This window comes from Pseudorasbora parva, chromosome 19 (assembly GCF_024679245.1).
Source record: "Pseudorasbora parva isolate DD20220531a chromosome 19, ASM2467924v1, whole genome shotgun sequence".
Classification (NCBI taxonomy): domain Eukaryota; kingdom Metazoa; phylum Chordata; class Actinopteri; order Cypriniformes; family Gobionidae; genus Pseudorasbora; species Pseudorasbora parva.
Window position 1 is genome coordinate 40112872 of NC_090190.1, and position 27819 is coordinate 40140690.

Sequence of the window (27819 nt, forward strand, 5' to 3'; positions counted from 1 at the left end):
CTTAGTTCCAGTGAAAGGAACTCTTAATGCTTCATCAAACCAAGACATTTTGGACAATTTCATGCTCCCAAATTTGTGGGAACAGTTTGGGGACGGCCCCTTCCTGTCCCAACATGACTGCGCTCCAGTGCACAAAGCGTCGGTCCATAAAGACATGGATGAGTGAGTTTGGTGTGGAGGAACTTGACTGGCCTGCACAGAGTCCTGAGCTCAACCCGTTAGAACAGCTTTGGGATGAATTAGAGCGGAGACTGAGAGCCAGGCCTTCTCGTCCAACATCAGTGCCTGACCTCACAAATGAGCTTCTAGAAGAATGGTCAAAAATCCCCATAAACACACTCCTAAACCTTGAGGAAAGTCTTCCCAGAAGAGCTGAAGCTGTCAGAGCTGCAAAGGGTGGGCCGACTCCATATTAAACCCTACGGGTTAACAATGGGATGGCATTAAAGTTCATGTGCAAGTAAAGGCAGGTGTCACAACTTTTGGCAATTTAGTGTAATTCACCTGCTATATTGCTAAATGTACCTGGAGTTTCATATCAACAGAAATACATAACAGGATAACTTGCTTCTCTGGAGACTCTAGCTTCAGAGAATAGTTAATGATATGCTAAAGTCTACCCCCATCATGACGTGATTGGTTACAAGTTTGGGATGTCAAAAACACCAGCTATTTAAAACCGTGTTTTTGAGACTGTCTTTGGTTCTCTGCAGTATTAAGGAACAAAAAAATACTCAACAATGGTGTTGACTTAGGAATTTGCATATGGTTTGTATTAAAGCATATTAAAAATCACACAGAGATATAAACAACATTAAAAGCTTTCTTTGCACCACAGGGGGACTTTGGGGGATACAATTATTGACTGCAGGGGGACTTTAAAGGTGCAGTGAATCATAATGAGCATCAAAACGCACTTGTAGCCAATCAGCAGTAAGGGGTGTGTCCACTCATTAGGGGGAGGTGCCTGTTTTGCATAGTGTGCAATTTGTGGGCAGGGCAATCGAGATAGGGTTCGATCCTTTTGGTAATTGGCATTTGGTATTTGTTTTAGTGATTTCATTAATCAAAAAGGTTTCTCAGAAATCGCTCACTGCGCCTTTAATGCACGTCAAGGATGTTTTCTTCTTACATTGCTTGGCATTATTGTTGGTGACATGAAGGTGGCGCCAAAGCTCTCATTGAACGTGATCATTTCTAGATGCAGCTGTACTATTATGGGGAAGGAACTTTTTAGACAAATGTCAGGTTGTGAGAAGGGCCTCAGGCTCTTCCTTAGATCTGTGAAGGTCAGAGTGATTCGGTGACACTTCTGCTATTCTTACACGCAGAGCTCTAGTATTTTTATCTGCTGGAGAGGCCAGTTTCCTTTTCTTATTCCAGCCACAGATTCCCCAGGAGGAGAAATGACCATCTGTCTAATTACTACACCCTAAAAAGCACTGACTTCTGAACTGCTCACATGCCGAAGCAGTCTGTTGGAGTAGGCCGATATGCTGTTAGTATGTTTACCTGAACATTTTTAAGACTGGCGACATTATCACTTTTGCATTGAGCTGGGGAAAAATTACATTTATTTATTTATATTAAATTTTTTATTAGGCATTATATAATAATTAGGCATATAATATTAATCATTTTGTTAAAATACATAACTATAGTATTTATTATATTTTTTCAAGAGAACAGACTCTAAAACAATGTGAATGAACACAACATTCAGCTTGAATGAATATATTTGAAACAATTTTGGACGGTTTGGTGATTTAAACAACACTTCGAAACATCGATGACTTCACTCTTGCAGCGCACTCGCTTTCAGCCAATCAGGTGCGTCCTCGATTAGGCATTGTTGTGGAATGTCAGGCATAGATATTTTCAGACGACAAAAGAATGTCCACTCTGGATTTACTTCCGGATTGAGTAACATGGAGTCGAAGGATTTGACTTCCATGATAATATGATAATAAGCGATAGCGTAGAATCTGAAGCTGTCAAAACAATAGATCCCATTTGAATTATGAATAATTATGAATAATTCTAGTGTATCACCATAACGCTGTACCTTGAATTTCTATACTAGCTATAACTGAGCAAACCACTTGTTATTTGTTTTTGTAAATATGTAAGATATGAAAAGTAATTAAAAATAGAAATAAAAGTGAATATGTTATATACATATTATTATTATGTTATATATATTATTATTATTATTATTATTACTTACTTATTTTTATTATGTTTTCACACTTTTTTGCATTTTGTGGATATAATACTTGGCTAGATAATAGTTAGATTTAGATAAATTGACTTATAAATTGACCATAATATTTCATGACATTTTTCGCGGTTCTCCGGCGCCCTCTATCGCTCTCTCGCCGGTAACTGCAGGAGAGCCGCTTTAACGAGAAGGGTATTCCTGCACAACCGGAGGCTGCAGTTTCAGGACCCCAGTTCTAAGACCCCAGTTCTAGGACCCTAGTTTTTTGTGACAGCACCACCTACCGAATTGAATCACCAAAACACTAATTTAAGATGGATGATGGACACTGATCAGACTGTAAGTACCGATATTCAATCTAGTTTTATTTTATAACGTTTAAACGAAAAACAAAATGTACTAAAGTGAGCTGCTAACTATGAATTAAGAATAAATTCACACGAATTAAGAATTTGTGTGCTAGTTTTATTAGTTACTATGATGTTCTTGATCGTGGCATGGCCATGATTTATTAAATCCTTTTTGATTTTTAATGACTATAATACATCTAGCCAGCACATTATTAAACTTAAAAAGATGACAAATGTTGGTGTAAGGGTGTGTGATTTACCTGTAGCTTACTGTATTAGTGGGGAAACTTCCTGAATAATCATTGTTTTACCATAGTTAAGAATAAAAAATTCTTACATAACTGCTCTGATTGCCTGGTTGCACTACAATATCAGCCTGTCTAAATGATGCATAATGTTTGACAAGTTCAGCCATTTATACTTTGGCTACGTTCTTATAGTCTGTACTTTTGCTGCGAAGGATTAAAAAGATTAAAATGAATCCTTTAATTAAAAAAAATAAAAATAATTCTGTATGAATCTTGCACAATTTTTTTTTTTGTTATCCTTGGAGCTGGACTGAAAAGACTGGGCATAATATTGCAGTGATTAATAAATGCATATTTAGCTACTTCAAACAAATATTATTATATTCCATTCTGCATATCATGTAGATTTCATAATGTAACTGAGATGGCAATGGCTTTTGACATGTAGCCTATGTTACCTTTTTTTTTTTTTTGCTTTTAGGGATTGCCACGCCATCACTGTGGAAATGACTGCAGGATTGTCATGTTAATTTTGGAGTCTCAGTGTTTTTTTGTTGTTTTTATTTTTATTTTTTTATTTTATATAAGTATATGCTTATATAGTATCTGTCAATGTCACACATCTTTCAGATGGACATGGCTTTCATTAGAAAGTGGTGGTGTCTTCTTTTGATGGAGCGCTTCCAAATAGAAGGGTATTATAACAATATATATTTGTATTTTCAACACTTGCTGGTTTTTATAAATTGTGCAGTATTTTATTGAATGTATGTTATCATCTACAGTTCATTTTGTGTCATGGCTCATTTATCAAAACTACTATGTTCACCAGATTAGTATAATGACTTTCAGTCATCATCCATTTAGCTAAGTAAGAAATGTTTACAATAGTTGCCTCACACTGGATGCAGCTTCAACTGTATAGTACCATGGTCTCAATTGGTGGGTATTGCTCTTATATACTTACAAATTTGGAGTTTGGAATTAGACATGAGTAACATTAATATTCTGTTTGGCTTTCTCTCTCTACAACTCCAACAGTGCACAAGTGTTAAATCATATATATATATATATATATATATATATATATATATATATATATATATATATATATATATATATATATATATATATATATATATATATATATATACACACACAGCCATTCCGTCTGTGAGGCAACTGATGAAAAAATGGGTCTTTTTGGTGCTGTTGTTATTGCAAAAATGACATAAATATATATTCTTCAAACATTCTTGAGTCTTGTCTTGCCTCTATACAATCTTTAAAATATCTGACTGTAATTTAGTGACTGAATATACTGATTCCATCTTTATTTTACCTGATAATGAACTAATTAGTTAAAGTTAAGGAGGTTAATCAATATACAGTATAATTCAAGAAACTAAGATTTTTAAGGTACTCAACTTTTTTTTAAAGATTGATATACATTTTAAAATTATATTTTGTGTAAATTAATGTGTTTAAATTTAAAATTGTGAATTGTAAATTGAAACTTTGTAATTAACCTCTGATGCATTTTGATTTAAAAAAAAAAATCACATAAAATATACTCCTGAGATTAAATATCTTTATACTATGTAGGCTACTAACTAAACCACATGGGTCATAGAACTGAGGTCCTGAAACTGCAGCACACCGCTATATCATCCAGTTCTGTAGGTGGTGCTGTCACAAAAAACGAGGGTCCTAGAATTGCGGTCCTGAAACTGGGGTCCTGAAACTGCAGCCTCCGGTTGTGCAGGAATATACTACTGGCTTTAACGCAGAGTGGAGACGCTAGGACCGAAAGCTTCTGTGTCGGTGTCTGTGCCGCTTGTGTTCGTCTATTTCAGGAAGAGGATAGGAAACTCAAGCCCTGACATGTGCGGCAGGACATTATCCCGCGGCTGTCTGGGATGTTTCGGTCTCTTTTAGGCTTTTAAAGCGCCCGTCCGGCGTATTTCCCGCGGTAACTGAAGGTCTGGAGGAGGAAGAAGATGTTTCTGCGGATCCGAGAGCAGGTCTGTGACCCTCAGTTACCTGCGACAGCTCACCTGAGCTCGCATCTCTCAGTCAGTCAGTCAGTCAGACCGCGCGAGGTGTTGAGCTTCGGGTCCGGTGCTGCACGTGACCTGACCATAGACCGTAAAAAAATACCTGACGCGGTGTTGAATTAATGCTATCTGTGCTTCTTCAAGGGTTTATTCATAGCATTCAGGTCAGGTGTTTACTCTAAAACACTTTCTAAAGCAGGCCTTATTATCTAAGCAGAGCTCAAATAACATGGACATTAACTTTTTGCAACATCAACATTTAACTTTGAGTTAAGGTTATTTGTCACTTCACTGACATGGTTGCCATTTCGTATATATTTACTTTTAATTAATTCATTAATTAATCATTTTTTATTGTTACTGCTGTTAATATATTATGCAATTATTAGTTGGCTAAATTAATGGCAGTTAAAATAAACCGGTTAAAATTGGTTAAAATAAAAAAAACTCAAAAATAAATGGCGTAATTATTTCTATTTTATTTCAATTAGATTTTTTATCGTCTTAAATCTTTCATGTTTTTTGCCTAAATTAGCGTATTTAAAAAAAAACAACAACAACAAAAAAACACTTATTTATTTTTCCTGCGATTTTTAAAATTTTCTTAATTCTTTTTTTTTTCATTAAAGCTACACTAATGTTACACAGTACTGTGTAACTTTTTTTTAGTTTATTTTTAGCTAAAAACACAGTTCTTTCAAAAATATATGTGCTCATTAATGTATATTTACTTCTTTCAAGTAATAAAGTATTCTCGTACGTTTATAATATGCCATTGAAAATACATACGGGTGAGGGGTTTGAATGCCGGTCGCCATGTTGCCCCTCCATCTTGAAAGTACAGTAGCCAAAGAGGGACATACCCGTAAATTCAAGCTTCGCCTTTCGCGTTTTAACACTCAATGGCACCGTGTCGAAAAGAGGGATTGCCATGTTAATCTTGGACTACATCGGCCACCGTAGGAGTTAAAACGAAATTGGAATTGAGAGGAACAGAAACTATTATTCACTGGATGGTCATATACCTTTACACCGCTAGATGGGGGAAAATATCACACAGTATCTTTAAATTTTCTTTTTGGCTAAATTCGCATATTTTTTTAGACGTTTTTTTAAATGTATTTATTATTTTATTTATTTATTATTGCTATTATTTAAAGGTGCACTATGCAACTTTCCGTCCACTAGAGGGCGCCTATTCTAAACAAAGGTGTAGTTTGATGATGCAAAGTGTGAGCGCAGCATCTTGGGACATGTGGTCTTCACCTCACAGCCGGTGGGAAATAGGACTCGGGCAGAAATCACTTTCATGGATGCGGTTATTAACGTTACTGTAGTCTAAAGCAGAGCAGGACCGAGTGTTGTGGAGCTGAGCACGGCCGCTGGAGCGATTGTTACACAAACACACGGCTCGCGAACACCGGGACTTTTATTATGACGGGACGGGACACAGTCGCCGGGCGCTCGCACTGATCCGCTCTTCCGGTTATGATTATGAGGTAAAGCAGCTCTGTTTATCATATTAGATACATTTAAGTGTGTTAAAAATGATGTTATGACGTTACTCCGTGCGTTCACTTGTTCACACTGCTAAGAGTAAAGCGCTCCTGCAGAATAAAACCGAGGGTAGCGCAGATATGACGCGATTGACAGGCGACTCCCTCAAACGCTATGCTGACACGTCCCGGTCCTTAGTTAAAATAGCAATTTACTCACAATTTACAAATAGTTGGAAACATCTGGGATATTGTAAGTACTCAACTGAACAAAATATATAACATATTTTATTTTTGGTTTTTGGATATTTTACTGCAAAAATACTACATAGTGCACTTTTTAAATGTTTTATTTTTTTCTTTTTGGGCTGAATTCACGTATTTATTTGACATTGCCATTTTGTTTCTCATTTTTCAAAAAAAAAAAAAATTCTTACATCTTTTTTTCATTATATGGTCTTTTTGGCTACATTTGTTTATTTTTTATTTTTTGGCTGCCATTGCATTTTCATTTTTTATTACTTTTATTTTATGTTTTATATATTTTATAGATTGTTTTAAATCTTTTTTTCATTGAAATGGTCTTTTTGACTAAATTTGTGTATTTTTGACATTGCAATTTTTTAAATATTTATTTATTTATTATTACTATTAGTAGTAGTTGTCTTAGATCTGTTTTGCAGTTACTCTTTTTTTATCCTTTATTCAAGTCTTCATAAGAGGAATGATATTTGTGAGATTCTGTAACTAGCCATACAAACAGCACGAGTCTGATGTTAGAAATAAGAACACACACACACACACACACACACACACACACACACACACACACACACACACACACAGGAAGTGTCTTTCAGATACAGCAGCTGTAGTGTTTGTTTGCTGGTTTAGAAGTGGACAAAGAGAGACTGAAGACTCAGTTTCATATAAACCATCAGACCAGACCAGACCAGACCAGCGGGAGCAGTGTTAAACAGCATAGCTGAAGCGAACTACGTGTGTTAGTGTGTGTGTGTGTGTGTGTGTGTGTGTGTGTGTGTGTGTGTGTGTGTGTGTGTGTGTGTGTGTGTGTGTGTGTGTGTGTGTGTGTGTGAGCCTGTTTATGTGGTTTATGAGGACACAAATTTGTATAACTACATGGGTATTACACTGGTATTACACTATAAATGTGGTTTATGATGACATATCAAATGTCCTCATAATTCAAATGGCCTTAAAAACATACTAAATGATGATTTTTTGAGAAAGTAAAAATGCAGAATGTTTCCTGTGATGGGTAGGTTTAGGGGCAGGGGCAGTGTAAGGGGATAGAAAATACAGTTTGTACGGTATAAAAACCATTACGCCTATGGAGAGTCCCTGTAAACCACATAGACCAACATGTGTGTGTGTGTGTGTGTGTGTGTGTGTGTGTGTGTGTGTGTGTGTGTGTGTGTGTGTGTGTGTGTGTGTGTATACTGTTAACACTGTTAATCATGAATGGACACACACTTCTTATGAGGTTGTTGTTCTCGCAGTCCTCTAGAGGGCGTTTGACATCATCAAATCCCTTTACACTCACTCCTGACACTTGAATCCAGTTCCTGCATGTTTCATTACTTCTCATATCTTGTCAGTAGTTATTAATGATAGTGATTTAATGCTGGTCTTTTGATTTAGGTTACAATCTGCACTGGATCTTAGTATGAACAGTATTTCATTGATAATATCAGCATATGTCAGTGATATCAGACAGTGATGAGGCTTCATGTGACGGCATGTTTTCATTGGTGGTATTCTCTGGTCGATGAGCTTGTGATAGGCTGCACTGGCACAGGGGGCGGGGCTTATAAGACTGTTTCTGTGCTGGTGAGTTTTTACAGATACATACAGTATATACCAATACCTCCAAGAACTACACATTTTCAGCTCTTATTTCATAACTCAATTTTTAGGGTGGGAAAGTGTTTTGCTGTATCTTGCATCAGTGTGTCAACAGATTCCTGCAGTTCCTGAAATAATACTGTGGCATCAGCTGGGACATTTGCATCCCATCATGCATTGCAGTCAGTCATTATTAATTATAAACTCCCTTTTATAGTTCATGGTTGCAATAACCTTTTGCAATTCTTACTGTTGTATTTAACAGTAATAAAGCAACACGTGCCTAATGAGGGCTGGCTTTATTCATCCTGTAACTGTAATGCTATTTTGTTCCCTATTTGTGGAAAGTTAAATTAAGCATTGGTGATGTGCAGTGGAGATCTCTGAGGTCCAGTCAGTAACGTGTGTGTGTACGTGTGTGTGTGTTCCTCTGAATGCTGGATTTCGTTAGTCGATCGTGTGCCGTGAACATCCGGGCATGTGGATCTTGTTTTGACACGTTTTGAAATGTCATTAGATGCTCCGGATACTTGTGGTGCAAAAAAATCTCATTAGACAAAACTATTGACTGCTACACATCTGAAGAAAATCATTGTGTGAAACTCACCTGGTGTGTTGTGAGTGTTTGCCGTTGTGTTCTGCAGTCCAGCAGAATTACGTTCACAGATTTAGTTGATATTTTTGAGCTACAAAAAGTGTTTTATTTGTTGTTTAGTATTGGTTCCTCAAATCAGAAACACTCATCAATCAGAAATTCACTTCAGACACTTCTGATTTTTTAAATAATTTTTATACATTTCTGTCTGTGTGAGAGATAGTGAGTGTGTGTGTATGTGTGTGTGTGTGTGTGTGTGTGTGTGTGTGTGTGTGTGTGTGTGTGTGTGTGTGTGTGTGTGTGTGTGTGTGTGTGTGTGTGTGTGTGTGAGATGTGTAGGTTTAGGGGCAGGGGCAGTGTAGGGGGATAGGAAATACGGTATAAAAACCATTACGTCTGTGTGTGTGTGTGTGAAAGAGAGAGTATGTCTCCAGTCTCTATACATTAAAAAAGTAAGCCTTTTATAAAGATTTTACACTTTAATTAATAGTAAAAATCCATCAAATGTAATAGGATAATTGATTAAGGATTGTTCAATTCAGTTTGATGGAGTTTTTCTATGAATGAACTTGTGTAAATCTTTAACAAAGGCTTACATTATGTTGGAGTGTGAGATCGTGTGATCTGTGACTCATTCTCCAGTGACTCTTCATCTCATCACCCTCCTCTTCCTCTTCCTCCTCCCCTCTCTCCATTCCACCACAGCAAACTGCTGACGGCCTGACACGCGTTAATGGAGAGATTTTAACGAGTGTCAGAGTGACACACACACACACACACACACACACACACGTCTGGTTCACTATCTTTGTGGGCACTCTCCATAGATGTAATGGTTTTTATATCAGACAAATTGTACATTCTATCCCCTACACTGCCCCTGCTTTGCAGACAAACCTTTTGCCTTCAGAACTGCCTTAATTGATTCAACAAGCTGCTGAAAGCATTCTTTAGAAATGTTGGCCCATATTGATAGGATCGCATCTTGCAGTTGATGGAGATTTGTGGGATGCACATCCAGGGCACGAAGCTCCCATTCCACCACATCCCAAAGATGCTCTATTGGGTTGAGATCTGGTGACTGTGGAGGCCATTTTAGTACAGTCAACTCATTGTCATGTTCAAGAAACCAATTTGAAATGATTTGAGCTTTGTGACATGGTGCATTATCCTGCTGGAAGTAGCCATCAGAGGATGGGTACATGGTGGTCATAAAGGGATGGACATGGTCAGAAACAATGCTCAGGTTGGCCGTGGCATTTAAACAATGCCCAATTGGCACTAAGGGCCCTAAATTGTGGCAAGAAAACATCCCCCACACCATTACACCACCACCACCAGTCTACACAGTGGTAACAAGGCATGATGGATCCATGTTCTCATTCTGGTTACGCCAAATTCTGACTCCACCATCTGAATGTCTCAACAGAAATCGAGACTCATCAGATCAGGCAACATTTTTCCAGTCTTCAACTGTCCAATTTTGGCGAGCTTGTGCAAATTGTCGCCTCTTTTTCCTATTTGTAGTGGAGATGAGTGGTACCCGGTGGGGTCTTCTGCTGTTGTTGCCCATCCACCTCAAGGTTGTGTGTGTTGTGGCTTCACAAATGCTTTGCTGCATACCTCGGTTGTAACGAGTGGTTATTTCAGTCAAAGTTGCTCTTCTATCAGCTTGAGTCAGTCGGCCCATTCTCCTCTGACTTCGAGCATCAACAAGGCATTTTCTCCCACAGGGCTACCGCATACTGGATGTTTTTCCCTTTTCACACCATTCTTTGTAAACCCTAGAAATGGTTGTGTGTGAAAATCCCAGTAACTGAGCAGATTGTGAAATACTCAGACCGGCCCGTCTGGCACCAACAACCATGCCACGCTCAAAATAGCTTGAATCACCTTTCTTTCCCATTCTGACATTCAGTTTGGAGTCAGAAAGATTGTCTTGACCAGGACCACAGCCCTAAATATATTGAAGCATCAGCCATGTGATTGGTTGATTAGATAATTGCATTAATGAGAAATTGAACCTTTAGGTTAGTGTATCTTAAATTTCTTTTGTTTAAAAAGAAATGAGGAGGTGGTGCGCCGGTGGGTCTGTATTGACTCGGAGCGGAGGGGGGCCTTAAATTAAAAAAGATTGGGAACCACTGATCTAGGTCAATAAAAAATAATAATGAAATAAAAATGTTTTAGCAATATTACCACTTTAGACATTATTTTTATGGCCGTTATTCACAATATCATTCTCATTATTATAATATATTTGTTTACGTCTACTGTAAAAAATACTGTAATGATTTAAAGACAAATATTGCAGTGGTCAGTAACACTTTTATAGTTAACTTTCATTCGTTAACATTAACTAACATTAAACAATACTTCTACAGGATTTATTAATCTGAATCAACATTTACTAATATATTATTACAATCTGTTAACATTAGTTGATGCACTGAACTGACATCAATATGACCATTTTAGTAACTAACATTAAATAATTCTGTAAAAATTATTATACATTTTTTTTTATACAAAATATACATTCTGTAAAAAATATATTAACAGCTCATTGTGAGTTTATGTTGTTTAAGACATTAGCTAATGAGTCCTTATTGTTAAAGTGCTACGCCATGATATATAATTACATTTTAAAATGTATTTCTATATCAACATTAATTTTTATGTAAATCTGCTTAATTGGCTTGAGAAGGTCACACACAAAATCACACTGGTCCTAAAAATAGCCTTTTCCATATGCAAATGTCTTTATTTGAATAAATAAATACTTGTTTTGCATAAAGAAAGTAAAACTATTTTATGATTTTCTTTGGAAGTTAATTATGACAGTTAAGCTCATTTTCCACTGAAATTCTTATAATATATTTGAATGTTTTATGCATTGATTTAATAATATATTTAATAATGAATTAAAATTGGCATGAATTAAATTCAGTATAAGAATCATTGCCATGATGAGGTGTAATTACTTTAAAGTGTATATTATGTATGAACTATTTTCCAATTACAAAAACAAGAATTTGAATGTGAAGGCGCTTGAAAATGGTTTGTTTATTTTTTTCCTAAAAACAGGCTTCATATGTCATACGCAAACTTCAATTTTGAGGAGTAATAGCTTTTCTTTATAAATGAAAAAATAAATAATATTATAATAAAATAATATTAATCAATTATAACATGATAATAGTATTTTAAAAATAATACTAATACAAATTATTATTATAATTATATAATTTATAATTAAATAATAATTATTATTATTATTTAAAAATATTATTTAAAAAATAATCATTTTCTTAATTTTTACTTTCGAGGACATCCCCAAAGGCTTTTCAGATTGAACACACTTCTGGAAATAATTTAGTCTTTGAAGTCAAAAAACAAAACAGCGTGACCTTGTTCATCGTCCTGACAGAGAATAATTTGATCTGCTCCTGACTGCGTTTGTCCCATCAGCTCTCGGCGCATCATATTTCACTGCTGTCGGAAGCTCGTTACATCTCTCTCTCTCTCTCTCTCTCTCTCTCTCTCTCTCTCTCTCTCTCTCTCTCTCTCTCTCTCTCTCTCTCTCTCTCTCTCTCTCTCTCTGCAGTAGGGTTGGCTAGTGTGTTATTGCGGTGGGGGTTGGATCTCTCTCTGTGTGTGTGTCCCTGTGTAAAGTGCAGGTTTCAGCAGGCTGGAGCTCACACACCATTGTCCTCTGAGATCACAGTGTGTGTGTGTGTGAGAGAGAGAGAGTGTGTGTGTGTGTGAGAGAGGACGCTGCACGCATCTTCTCACTGCAGCACTGCTGATGTTCCTGCTCCGAGGAATTCCCTCCCTGTTCACCGGGATGTGTGTGTTTGGAAGAGGGATTTAACGCTCGTGCTGGACTCTAACGGATAATGGCACTGGATCTGTGTATCGCGGTCGGATCGTGCGCGCCAAGGGGGCGTTTCGTGTGAAGAGCAGCGTTTGTGTGTGTGTGTGTGTGTTTGAAAGGCAGCTATGCGGTCGGAGCGCATGAGTCGCGTGTGTATCGTGGTCCTGGAGGAGGTGGAAGATGACGAACCCTCCCCTCTGCATTCCAAAGCCACTCCGGACCACATTTCCCAGAATTCCTCTCAGGACGAGAAGGTGAGGTGGTTGATTTGACTATTAGGATGTAGGTGATAATAGTTTCTTTGTTGTGTGTGTGTGTGTGTGTGTGTGTGTGTGTGTGTGTGTGTGTGTGTGTGTGTGTGTGTGTGTGTGTGTGTGTGTGTGTGTGTGTGTGTGTGTGTGTGTGTGTGTGTGTGTGTGTGTGTGTGTGTGTGTGTGTGACTCTGTTGCTTTAGCTGCATGTCATGATCTGTCCCTGTTATTATCTGAAGACGGATACAGACATGCTCCGTCTCAGTCAGATCGGATTGGGCTTCAGGTAAGGAGATCTTTGGTGCTGCCAGCTGAGCTCCAAAAATTCCTTTGGAAACCTGGGATCATCTGACCTGCTGACCTTTGACCTCTGGACGGAAACGCAGCTGCCAGGCACAAATGTCAAAAGTCAGCACTAGGAAACGCTTAACACGCTCTTGCATTCTAAAGACAGAGGCGTTTCTGAAAATGTAATGTGACAGATGTGAAGATGTCCATCAAAACTGAGAAAATGCGTCCGTAAATGTGAGAACACGTCCTGTGTGGACAGAGCTCAACAAACCTCGACTAAAGCAGGCTCAGGTTTAGTTCATCAGAGATAAACCCTAACTTTAAAACCCTTTTGTAAATAAAATAAAAAAAATGTAATCTAAATTAATTATAATTTAGTTTATTTGTTGTAAATCCTTTAAAATTTCAGAATATTAAATTTTAAATTGTTTATATTAAATATACATTTAGTTTTTATTTATTGTAATTCTTCTCAAATTATTTATTTTCATTAAAGATAAATAAATATTAGAAAAAATAAAAACAATTTATAAAAGGTTTTTTTAAATATAATTGATGAAAAAATTAATAAACAGAAAATCGTTTATTTAATTAAATAAGAAATAAAAAAAGTTTGTTTATTATATATATATATATATATATATATATATATATATATTAATTATCAAAGATGAAATTAAAAAAACCTTTTGTAAATTGTTTGTATTTTAAAAATCTAAGTTAATTATACATTTAGTTTTTATTTGTAATTCTTTTCTAATTATTTATTTCACTTTTCATTAAAAATAAACTTTAAAAACCTTTTGATAATTTTTTTTAATGCATTTTTTTATTATCTTAGATTTAACCGTTTTTATCTATTTTTTAATAAAAGATTACCTTTAAAAAAGTTATGTTTTATTATTAATTATTATAATGTTTTAACATTGATGTGATGCATTTACCTTCACATGTCTAGGCCATTATTCAGGAAGATATTCATGCTCATAAAATCTCTTTTATTACAAGATTTTCTTCAAACTGTTTTCCGTCTTGACTGTAGTAGACCTAAAAAAGCGAACTGAGAAACAGTGTTGTGACTTGCGAATGCTACATGTTAGGATTTGTGTTCTCACACACGTCAGGCCATAGTGCGTCTTGTTCAGATAAAAGTCTTCATCTTGTGTTCTTGAGCAGCAGGTGTGTAAATGGAAACTAGACAAATGAGCAGGATGATCAGCAGCTCAGGGGCTGAACCAGACGGGCAGGTTTCAGCTCTGTGGATTTTTCTGGATGGTTTTGTTTTTTTCTTGTTTACAGCACCCAGTCTGAGTGCTTCTGTCTGTATTCAGGCAGGTTTTAGGACCTTCAGTTTCTGCTGCTGTAACAAGACACATTTCCCTGAACAGAGGAAACCTGCATTCTTTCTTTTACGGCATTCCCTCCTGTCTTTCCTTCACTGTGATAAAAAACAACGTCCGCCTACAGCTGCTGCTTCTACGTGTGTGTGCGTGCGTGTGTGTGCGTGCGTACGTGCGTGTGAGTGTGTGCCCTTGTTTATATTACAATGTGGGGACCAAATGTCCCCATAAGGATAGTAAAACCTGAGCTTTTTTGAGAAAATAAAAATGCAGAATGTTTCCTGTGATGTGTGTGTGTGTGTGTGTGTGTGTGTGTGTGTGTGTGTGTGTGTGTGTGTGTTTGTGTGTGTTTGTGAGAGAGAGAGAGAGAGTTATGAGTACATTAAAGCCCCTTTCACACTGCGATTCCGGCAAATACACGGATAATGCGACCCGGCATTTGTTCCCGGGCCGCTAGATTTGGTCCATTCACACTGCCAGCGAAATACCGTAATATGTGCGCTTTCACACACAACGCTTAACGGTCCCGGGTCGAGTTGACACGTGACATCCGGATGTGACGTATAATGGCGAGCGATCTCAGGTTCAGCGCGGATAGTAAGGAGTTCTGTGGTCTCGACTTGTGTCCAGTTTGCGCTCATTTCTGCTTGCTTAATTTTAGTTTCTTTTGTATACGAACACTCTCTGCGTTTAAAACACCGACGAGCTCTTCTGGCACTGCAGGGTTGTATTATTGAAAAAAACAAGCTCTAGGAGTCGCATGATAACTACGTACACGTTGCGGCATTAGTTTCGGCTTTTGTTCACACAGCGCTCGTCCCGGATCGAACCCTGCAATGTTACTAGGTCCCCGACCCTGGTCGAATTCGGTAATCAATTCCGGGACGTGGTTGCTTTCACACAGAAGGCGACCCGGCAATGTTCCGGGAATATTGCGGGTCCGACGTGCAGTGTGAAAGGGGGTTAAGTGTACAATTGCAGTTTTCTGGAATGACATCTGAGAATGTAGGAAATGGCTAGAGGGTGGAGCTGGGTGTGGGTGGAGCTATGGATGGCCAAACAGGGTGTGGCTAGTGGGCGGACCTAGTCAGGGCTAGTGGGTGGGGCTAGGAGTTACCAAACAGGGTGGGGCTAGTGGGCGGAGCTAGTCAGGGCTAATGGGTGGGGCTAGGAGTTACCTAACAAGTTGTGGCTGGTGGGCGGAGCTGGGTGTAGCTGTAGTGTAGACTGGCCTTATTTTGAATAACCTTGAAAGAGCACTTTTTATATATTTTAATTTTAGTTTAAGCTGCAGTACGTAATTTTTGCAGTCTAGTGGTTAATAAACAGAACTGCATGCGTCTTGCGGAAGAACATTGCAGCTGGAGCTACTTCTCTCTGTTTATGTCTATGGCAGATCACGCAGGGACTGTGCTCCTCCGCAGCGGCTCCTACTAGTCCCAATAGTAACACTTATTATAAGTGTACCGTATTGATTCAGGGTAAGACAAAAACACGGTTTGGAAAATGGATTCATGTTGTACATTCTCATTATATAATTTTTGTAAATCTTGAAAACAAAAAAAGTTACGGACAGCAGCTTCAATTGTTTTGTCATTTTTTGTTTTTGTTTTTTTCAAATATTACTATTTAGGTTTCATTTGGTTTTATTTCATTTTTAGGTTTATTTATTTATTAGCAGTGAGTTATTTCAGTGCTTTGACTTATTTCAATTAACTGCCAAGGCAACATTTCTAATTTTATTCTAACTTGTATTTTAAGTTTTACTTCTCATTTTTATTTTTTTATTTTTTTTAGCTTTACTTCAGTTAACACATGTTTGTAATAGTTTTAGTTAACAATACACTCACAGCTTGCGTTGTCATCACGTGCCGAAACAATATTTTCACAATCAGATATTGCAGTTATGCAGGATATACAAGTATTAGCCAATATCAGCATTTCTGAAAATTATTAGATTAAAATTATGATTATGAAAATTATGATTAGGCTGGTGTTAGAAGCAAATAATGTGCAGTCTTCCTTCTTAACATTTACACTTTATTACAATCTAAAATTACACATGCTTTATATGCATATCTCAACGACAATGTATAAACATTATTATTCGCCTGAACGCATCCTCATCATACTGTATTCCTTTGACCCGTTAGGAAATGTTCATTTAATAAACAGTTGGTTTGAGTGTGTTTAAAGCGGGACAGTTTAACTCTCAGAGGCCGCTGGGCTGATTTCATACAGTATTAAGTACATCCTGAACAAGAAAGGATCGTCCTCTTTGGCGTCTTGATGAATCAATGGTTTCTTTTCTTCTGCTGTCTATAATAAACCGCTTGACGTCTGATTCACAGAATTATTTTCTGCTTCGATCAAACACAATGTTTCATTCATTTAGCTTCTTTTCATCTTCACGCAACATTTTCAACACAGACGCCTGTTATTCAAAAGGAGCTTGTCATAAATCCAGTTTTGATCGTGATGACATTTCTCTGAGTTTAACATTATTTAACTCTCGTTTCTCCACAGCCCTCTCTGATTAAAGCCATATTTAACGTGGACGCAGATGAAGTTCGCTCTCTCATATTCAAGAAAGAAGATGTTAATGTACAGGTAAATGTCCGTTACTGATTATTATTTGGGTGGACTGTCCCTTTAAATTGCATTGAAACTTTCTATATGGGAGGCCTTTTTAGTCTTTATTGCATCTGGCCGGGTATTGAGACCGGTTCATTGATCTCTCAGTGATGGATGGTCTTGGAAATCCTTCTGAAATGGACACAGTGGCAGTTTCTGTACATTATTACTCTTAGTTTTATAATGGATCTTCATCTGAGAGGTTAATATGCTGTCATGAGCCTTGCATTTGGACTAAAGATGGTTATTTTACTGCTCTGTTTAATGAGGAGTCTGTTTTCATCGCCGATGCCCGGCCTGGTCTGGAGCGACGCCCATTCGACTGCCAACCAATCACTGATGGCCTGTTGGGTCACATGACTTCGTGTGGCTTATCCTCCTGTTTTCCATTCTCATTCCAGACCAGATGGAAAACAGAAGGCTGCAGGGTGGCATGACACTGGAGAATGAATGATCGCTGCTCTTTCGTAATTGGCTTTATTGATGAAAATGTAGAAGGAGATTTACTCAAGCATCTAGAGGAGTGTTTTAAAGATACAGCGATCGCAGATCTCAGGAACCTGCGACAAAAAGAAATGTGTGTCTCATGTTTCTGTGTGCAGTCTCAAGAGATCTGTGGCCGCATTGATCGGTGTGGATCACACACACACAAATGCATCATTGTGCCATGTGCAAGAATCCAGTGTGTATCATATATCACACACCCTGCTGAAACCACACATGCATCAAACACAAAGCTTTCAAATGCAAGACAAAACACATGCAGATCAGTGGTGAATTACACAATTATAGTTTCACTGTAGCATTAACAGCAGATGAGTATAAAACCACCAGCTTCATCCTGTTTTGGATGTATTTTTGAGCTGCAGTAGAATTTTTGTTGATGTTTTTCTCTTGGACCAATCAGCAATAGAGGCATAATGAGTTTTATTAGCTTTTTTGTTTGTTTTTAAAGGGGGGGTGAAACACTCAGTTTCAGTCAATCTTGAGTACCTATAGAGTAGTATTGCATCCTTCATATCTCCGAAAAGTCTTTAGTTTTATTATATTTATAAAAGAAATATGGGCTGTACTGAGTCTTTCCGGAAAAAAACCAAGAAGTCCTCGCTGCAGCCTGTAGCACGATGACGTACTGGATCAGATCCAACGCGTACTGGACGCGCATGCGCGGTGGTTTCATTCACAATTGGATGACGTCATATATGCATGCGCAGAAGAGTTTTGGGGACATCATTGAATGCACAGGAGAGTTTTGCTGGATAGATAAATACTCAAACCGCTCGCGCAAAAATAATGATTAATAACATGCTCACGCCGTTTTGCATTTTCCCTTGAATGTGTAGGGTACTGGTATTTTAAAGTTCTTTACAGATCGTGTTGCATTAAAATTACAGAGACAATTAGGCTACTTGACTCATTTTTCCTTCCACTCAACAGCAAGTATGATCAGAATATATAAAAATGAACTGTTTTGCATGCATGTACAGCGAAACTAGGATAATTTAAGCATTACATTAATGAAAAGATGATTAATTAATCAATAATTACTTAATACTATTTATCAGTACTACAATATCTATATACAATAATGATCATACATTAAGACTAGCACATATGCATGATAAATTAACTCAGAGATCTGTATGAATGACATTGCCATAACGATCCACCATCCAGTACGTATTGGATCTGATCCAGCAACGTCATCGTGCCACAGGCTGCAGCGAGGGGTGTCTCAAAAAAACAAGCGCCTGGAGGCGTATCGTGTGGGTGGAGCTAAAGAATGACGAATGCGCAAAGCGGTGACGTCCTCAAGCGTGGAGAAACCCATGGCTATTGAGCTCAGCTAATAGATAAATGATCCAGAATCAGATTCGAAGGCTGAAATAAATTGAACAGGAGAAACGGCAACAGCAGGACGTCCGTCTCTGTGGTATGGACTGTATTTAGTGGCCTGTCAACATTTGTGTGTGTTTACTCGCAGTTTATGAGGACATGATTCAGTTTATGGACTACTGTATGCGACTAAACCTTAGCAGTAGCAAGCAAAACGGTTTTGCACGTCAGACTAGTGTAACGTTATACAGAGAACAACAATGGAGTAACTGTTAGCGCATTTGAATGACGAAGCACGCGATCGTGTCGTTTACTGATGTTTACTCACGCGACGATAGCCAACAGCACAGACATTTGAAGCAGTTTTACTCACCGGCTGCTTCCAAAGCAGGACCGAACCTTTATCGCTGGGACCGCTCCGTCAAAAACACACTTCTTTGGTATGATTTGGTGAAGTCCTGACAGCAGAGAACGGTGGGGATCCACTTTGCGACGCGACTGAAGCGATGTTGTGAAGCTTCCCGTCATTTCTGCGTTCAAATCGGTTCAAATGCAGCGCTGCCTTCCCAGAATGCTGTGCTGAAGCGTTGAAGTCGCTCGACGTCACCCATAGGAATAAAGTGGAGCGCGGCGCGTCATAAGTGTTCACGGACGACTGGATCTGCACCTGAGAGACTGTTTACAGCGTGCATTTCCTCTCTCTCCCTCTAGTCACGCGCGCGCGCTCCCTACCGGGAGAAGAGCCCGTACGGCCCATACAAGGACCTTCCGTGAGAAACCGGAAGGAGTATTTATGACACAGAAATACTCCATTAAACGTCCAACATTAGTTTTTGAAACTTTGTCTATGTTTAGGATGGGAATCCAAGTCTTTAACAGTGTAAAAAGCTCAGTATGCATGAAACAGCATTTCACCCCCCCTTTAAAAAAACATTAATACTTTTATTGAGCGAGGATACAGTCAATGTATCTAAAGTGACATTTATAATGTTACAAAATATTTATTTTGGATAAATACTCTTCATTTATCAAAGAATTCGGAAAAATGTATCATTGTTTCCATAAGCAGCAAATCATAGGAGAATGATTTGTGAAGGATCATGTGACACCGAAAACTGGAGAAATTATGATAAATTCAGCTTTGATCACAGGAATAAATGACATATTCACAACTATTTTAAAAACATCTATTTTAAATTGTAATAATATTTCATAATATTACTGTTTTACTGCATTTTTGATCAAATAAAAACACCCTTTATGAAATCTCATCGAGCCCAAACGTTTGAACGGTATTGTGTATATTGTGTATTGCTGAAGTAATATGTGTGTTTGTTTCCGTCATGATTTTTATTAATGGCTGTGATTGTGAATCCTCAGGACAGTGAGAAGAGGACGCCGCTCCACGCCGCTGCGTACCTGGGCGACGCTGAGATCATAGAGCTGCTCATCCTGTCAGGTATGGCTTGTTTCCACTACACTTGAGTTATGAGAACGCATCTCCAGTGAAGTGTCTGGAATATAGGCCAGATTCATTAATACACCAATGCTTTTGTATCATCTGTTTTGGACGAAGCATATGCTCACTAGGTGGATTAAAGAAACAGTTCACCCAAAAATGAAAATGATCCTCTAATTTAATTAATTTACTTACCCTTAAGGCGTCCTAGATGTATATGACTTTCTTCTTTCAGCCAAACACAGTTATATTAAATAATATCCTGGCTTGTAATGGGAGTGAATGCCACCTGAGATTTTGAATCCCAAAAAAGTGCATCCATCCATCATAAAAGTAATCCATACGACTCCTGGGGGTTAAAAGGGTCCTATAATGCCCCTTTTTAAAAGATGTAAAATACGTATGTAAAAGATGTAAAATCTGTGAAGTTTTATCTCAAAATGCCCTCAGATAATCTGTTACAGCATGCTAAAATTGTCTTTTCGAGGGTGAGCAGAAATACACAGTTTTGTGTGTGTCACTTTAAATGCAAATGAGCTGCTGCTCCCGGCCCCCTTTCTAGAAGAGGGCGGAGCTTCAAGAGCTCATGTTAGCAGCTCTGATTGCCTGACTCAGGCTCGCTCTGAAAATGTCAGAAACTGTTCAGCCTTGAGTCGAACAATGATGGAGAGACTCAAGAAGAAGAGACAACATGTAGAACGGGACAGAACGTTTCTGAATGGATAGAGGATGAATTTATGAGTTGACTATCTTCAAGTCATTGATTAGCATATTTTGTCATGATAATCTATAAATCGCTAGCCTAGAAATCTAGACGCACCCTAGCGGCAGCAAATCTAATCTGCCGCGAGTGTCGTCTAGCAACTCTCAATACCCTTCTGAGCTGTATTCGCCAAACTCTTGACGGGCCAATCACATCGTGTATAGAGTCGGTGGGCGGGGCCATAATGACGACGGCCGAGTTGCGTTTGCGTGCTTCTAGTAAACACAGAAACTGGCGAACGGCGGTCTTTCGAATCAGCTTTGACCGCGACTCCGGAAGACTTGAGTTACGCTTTTCTCTGAGAAAAGAACAAAGAACGGCACTGAAGTCATTCTTAAGAAGGGAAGATGTGTTCAGAGTTTAGCCGACCGGATACGGCGAATGTTTAATCTGTCAGCGAGCTCTGCTTCACCTTCGTTGCTCTGGTTGGTGTAGCGCTATCCTATCGCGTGCAGAGGGAGTTTGAAAGACAACCGTTTATCCGCCCCTCGGATTGAGCCGTCAATGGTGAGTTTCCAGACCAAACATCTTGATGTGGGTCTGGCTTGTCAGGCTAATAAATCGCTGGTGTGTTGTGAGATGAGTCAGAGATTATCTGCTACATGAAGAGAGAAGATATAGTTTAGTGTAATTATGGTTATAACTTATATTGTCAACTTGCTTTATGACATGCTATTGCATTTGTGTTTGTAATAAATGTGAAAGATGGATGACAGCTTGAGCCACTCCCAAATGTGCACGACTACAACAACTCTTCCTCTTCTCATCATGGCCTTTGTTTTGTGTCCGGGAGCTTGGTTTATGTAAATTTCAGGGTTTGTGATGTCACTAACCCAGGAGACAGCTTGTGTAGTCCCTACCAGCCGTTTGTTGTAGTTCTTAAAAAGCGATTTCTGTGAAAGAAAATATCTCCCTTTGGTTTGAACTTTGAGCGTCGTAACTTTGCAGATGTTGTTTATGCTCAAACAGCGACATTACACACAAACTAAAGTTAAAAAAGTGAAATCACAATTAACCACCCCTTTTATAAAGGCCTTCTGAAGCGAAGCAATGCATTTGTGGAATAAATATATCCATAGTTATAACTTTTGTAAAATATAATGGGTAACTAGCTAATGCCTGTATATAAACCATTATAAATATACAATTTTAAATATGGATATTTTTCTTACATAAACGCATCACTTCGCTTCAGAAGGCCCACTGGAGTCGTATGGATTACTTTTATGATGGATGCACTTTGTGGAGCTTTAAACTCTGTTTGTGTTCAGCTGAAAGAAGAAAGTCATAAACGCCTAGAATGGCTTGAGGATGAGTAAGTTATGGTATAATTTTCATTTTTGGGTCTATCCCTTTAACAAAAGAAACACTCTTGTGAAAGTTGCAAAACCTACTGACATCCAATGCATAATTTCCAATTCCATCTTTAAAGTTGTAAAAATATGGCCTCTCTTGCTCATCAAGGCTGCATTTATTTGATCAAAAATACAGTGAAATATTATTGCAATTTAAAACAACTGTCTTCTATGTGAATATATAGTAAAGTGTCATTTATTTCTGTGATCAAAGCTGAATTTATCAGCATTACCCCAGTCTTCAGAGTCACTGATCCTTCACCAATCATAATGATATGATGATTTAATGCTTAAGAAACATTTATGATTATTATCAGTGTTCAAAACACAGTTGATTCATATTTTGATGTAAACCATGATCATTTTTTTCAGGGTTCTTTGATGAATATAAAGTTCAAAAGAACAGAGTTTATCTGAAATATAATCTTTTGTAACATTAATGTCTTAACTGTCACTTTTGATCAATTTAATGCATCCTTGATGAATAAAAGTGTTAATTTCTTTAAAAACAGAAAACCAATCTTGCCTTCCCCAAACTTTTGAACGATAGTGAGTCACTAAAACATCTAAATATAATATATCAAGCCGTTAACATCCTAGAAACCCCTTAGGAATCACAAACAACACTTTTCTGATTGTGAACTGTAAATAATATAAAATGCCTAATGTATGTAAATGATATCAGCCAGAAGTTGAAAAATATTTGATGAGCAAAACACACACATCATGTGACTACCTGAAATGTCCACACACTATGGACGTGTGTAAGTGGCGGTTGTCTTCATGAATGACAGAGTACAAGTAACAGGTGTTGCAGTATTTTAAGCAACAGATGTGATCCCAGAGGATTGTGGGAGTTTATTTTGAACAGGCTTATGGGAAGCTCCGCGTATCCTGCTTCAACTGTGACATTAATAGCTGTGATTCATTTTGCATATCCTTTCTCTCAGGGGCGAGAGTAAATGCCAAAGATAATAAATGGCTCACTCCTCTTCACCGGGCGGTAGCTTCCTGTAGCGAGGTATGACACGACGGAACGGCAAATATAAACAAACCAACGTTTTCAGGCTCATTAATGTACTGTGTGTGTGTTCAGGAGGCCGTCCAGGTGTTGTTGAAGCACTCTGCAGACGTCAGCGCACGGGATAAGAACTGGCAGACGCCGCTGCACGTGGCCGCGGCCCATAAAGCAGTGCGCTGCGCCGAGGCGTTAGTCCCATTGCTGAGCAACGTCAACGTTTCAGACCGCGCCGGACGTACGCCTCTACACCACGCGGCCTTCAGCGGACACCTGGAGGTCAGACATTCACTCTCACTGTCATAGCAGAGGCTACGAGACCGGTTTACACAGAGTGAAAGGAAAAGAGAAACATCACAGACGAAATACATTCACAGGAGTGAAATAATAAAGTTTGGTTCATCACTTGCTTTAAAGGGTTAGTTCACCCCAAAATGAAATTGATGTCTTTAAAGGACAACTCCGGTGAGAAATGACCCTAGGGGTAATTAACAGATGGTTACAGAGTAGATCGTTCTCTGGGATGCGTTTTCATGGAAATCGAATGTAAAGAGTTTTATCTTCAAAAACAGATTAGCTTATAACACTAGTCTATGGGGCACAGGGTAGTGAAATTAAATCACTAGTTAATACCGCTAACAAGGCTCAAAATAGCCTCACACTAACACAGTAGCATAATGAGGGTCCCTACATGCAAACCGAAGCATTGAGAACTTTGTAAGAGTACAAACAGTTTAATAAGAAGATACTTTATAAACATAGTACATTAAGCGTTCACGGACAGGCGCCATCTTGGAAAACAGTCTCGACTCATCGATCCACGAGCGCTGATCTAAGTGATGAACTGTGTCTTGGAATCTCATATGGTCCGTTGTTTCCGGAAGAAAACACTGAACACAACAGAGAAAATTAATAAATAAAAATAAAAATGTCCATGTTATTACATTTCACAAACTTAATTCCTATCGACCAGCTCACTTAGAACAGCGCTCGTGGATCGATTCATCCAAGATGGCGCCTGTCCGTGAACGCGTAATGCACTATGTTTACAACGTCTTTCTTATTAAACTGTTTGTACTCTTACAAAGTTCTCAATGCTTCGGTTTGCATGTAGGGACCCTCATTATGCTGCTGTGTTAGTGTGAGGCTATTTTGAGCCTTGTTAGTGGCATTAACTAGCAATTTAATTGTACCACCCTGTGTCTACCCTGTGCCCCATAGACAAGCGTTATAAGCTACTCTGTTTTTAGAGATAAAACTCTTTACATTCGATTTTCTAGAAAACGCATCCCAGAGAACGATCTACTCTGTAACCATCTGTTAATCACACCTAGGTTCATTTCTCACCGGAGTTGTCCTTTAATGACTCCCCCCCTAATGTCGTTCCACACCCGTAAGACCTCCGAATCATGACTCAGTACGCTGATTCATAACCGTTTGAATCTTTATTTGAGGATTGAAAACAAATCCGGAAGAGAAGACAATGCTGAATAAAGTCGTAGTTTTTGTTATTTTTGGACCCAAATGTATTTCCGATGCTTTAAGAGACTCTAATTAACCCACTGGTGTCTCATATGGACTACTGTGATGATGTTTTTATTCCCTTTCTGGACATGGACAGTATAGTGTGCATACACTTGGATACGCTCTCTGACTAAATATAAAATATCTTAAACTGTGTGTGAAGATGAACGGAGGTCTTACGGGTGTGGAACGACATTAGGGGGAGTCATTAATGACATCAATTTTATTTTGGGGTGAACTAACCCTTAAAAGCATTTTATATTCATCAAAGTTTCCTGAAAAACAAAACAAAAAATGTATCACTGTTTCCACAAAATTATGAAACTGTTTTCAACATTGATAATAATCATACATGTTTATTGAGCTCAAATCTCAAATAAACATGTTTATTAATCACTGAAGACTGGAGTAATGAGGATAAATTCAGCTTTAATCACAGGAAGATATTACATTTTGCTGTATATTCTCATTGAAATCAGTTATTTTGAATTGTAATTTTATTTGAAAAAAAGTCTGTTTTTACTTTATTAAATCAATGCAGTCTTGGTGAGCAGAAGAGACATTTTAAAATCACACTGAACCCAAAGTTTTGAACTCTGGGGTATATTTATATAATTGAACTTTCCAAACAAAGTCAGACCGTCTTAAGTCATTAAGCCAAGGCTAGTTGACACAGGCTCAGAACTAATCAATTAGTTTGTTTTTTGCTCCGTTATGTCTTTTGTATCTTCTTTCTGCACTGAGATCAACAGATTGAGGTCTGTCTAGAATGCCGCTAGCAGACACATGACCCAAATGCTGATATATTATTGATCAGTTTAGTTTTTTTAGGCAGAATATGGAATAACAACCAGGGCTGTGTCTGAAATCGCCCCCTTTCATTTCATTTCATTTAAAGGGGTACTTCAGCGCTGGGAAGATGAATCTGTATTTAAACTGGGTCATCAATGTAGTAGAAATGTGAAATTATTTTTGAATTTGGTGCCTTCTAGACTGAGAAAAGACAGAAAATGTATTTTTGTCTCATGGGGATAAAAGACTACAATGCCCAGAATGCTTCGCTGCTACTAACTTGATTACTGTCACTGAGTTGAAGACACTACAATTAAAAACTGAACGTGTCTGTTAAATATAATGAGTGAGTCACCGCGCAAGTGTCACAGCACTGAGTACTAACTGCAGGAGTGATATTACATTTAACATCATGAGCTGATGAGCTCGCGATGAGAGCTGAGGTAATCGCGACTACACTCGCGGCATACATTCACAACGCGAGTTCAGTCTGGCGCGTTTCAGTTCATGCCTTTGCAAACTTAACTTTCATAGAAATTAATTTGAGAAGTTAAAACACTTATATTGCTCTCCATACCTCCGTTTTAATGAGTGTGCCTGTAGCTGCGACTTGAGCTCTCCCTGCCAGCTGAGTGTAATCTCCCATCCCCCATGCGTGAGTTCAAAACATGCGGAAATGGCTCCCTCTGCTGGCTGTAGTCTTTAGCCTTATTCCAAACATTCCTCCTATGATGCAAATATCGTCAATTTCCATCATAGGAGGAATTTTTCCAGAAATAAAATGCATAAATCTCTTGTCTCAGGGGGATATGAGGGGGAAAAGCACAATCATTCGAATATACTCTAGGGTTTCTACTGATACAAGGCCATATGCTAATCGCTGAAGTAACCCTTTAATGGTTTATTTAAAAGGGGACAGTGCAATTTCATAAAACACACGAACAAACATGGTTTAAAAAAGCCAGAATTAGCCAAAAGGCTATTTTTCATCTGTAGTCCCCCGGCCAAGATGTAAAAAAAGCAATTAAATACAAACAAAAATATACATTTACAAGTCTACGGCAAATTGACTACAATATAAATGACACTGAAAAATAACTTAATACATAGTGCCTGTTACAATAATCAGACACACCAAAAACACATTTTCAAAAATGGCTATAGTGTATCTAATATATAGTACAGCTCAATAGACTCGACTTTTAATGTTGGCAGACATAAGTGTTAATGAGCCAAATTTTCAATTTTTTTGTAAAGGCCTTATAAGTGTTGAGCTGTCTAACCTCCTCAGGTATAGAATTCCATTCTGTAGCTCCCCTCACTGACCAGGCCGTGCGACTGAAAACACTCCTGCGCAGAGGGACGATACAGTCTCCTCTGGCAGATCCTCGAGTAACGCGCTCAGAACTGTTTCTTTGGCTGATGAACTCAGCCCTATACCCCCTATAAATAGTCCATTAAATATGGCACTATTTGAGGGGACAGCCATACAGATATAATGTCCTTTTTAGCTGATTATTAAATTGTTTAGTGAAGGTTTATACATGCTAGTTTCCATGACAGAGTTCAATATTGTTTTCATTACTACTGGAGCTGCCAGTTTGCGAAGGTTAATGATGTTTATTAACCAGCAAACACAAACTGTGCAAAAGCGGCACATTTAGTGTGCTGATTCACTCCCTCATTTGTACTCACTCCTCTTGTGGACTATATTAGTGGAGTAATGTAGGGAATAGTGAATGAGGGTATATATATAGGGCGGTTTCGATCACAGCTTATTCTATTGACATATATGTATTTAAATGTATTTAATTCATACTTCCCATCTTGACTCTTGTTAAAATCA

The 27819-nt window shown here is 38.1% G+C and overlaps 1 protein-coding gene across 3 annotated transcripts in view; it reads left to right on the forward strand.

The window, feature by feature from the left end:
* The first annotated feature begins 4666 nt into the window (after nt 1–4666).
* LOC137047804 (serine/threonine-protein phosphatase 6 regulatory ankyrin repeat subunit A) overlaps nt 4667–27819 on the forward strand; it is a 40482-nt gene continuing 17329 nt past the window's right edge. The window contains exons 1-5 of one of the 3 annotated variants that reach the window (XM_067425684.1): nt 4667–4843; nt 17119–17202; nt 20443–20521; nt 23590–23660; nt 23736–23936. In XM_067425684.1, coding sequence (XP_067281785.1) covers nt 4820–4843; nt 17119–17202; nt 20443–20521; nt 23590–23660; nt 23736–23936 — 459 coding nt within the window. In that variant the 5' untranslated portion in view covers nt 4667–4819. Of the gene's footprint in view, nt 4844–12467; nt 12965–17118; nt 17203–20442; nt 20522–23589; nt 23661–23735; nt 23937–27819 lie in introns of those variants that run through there. The other 2 variants (XM_067425683.1, XM_067425685.1) reach the window with 2 other exon arrangements.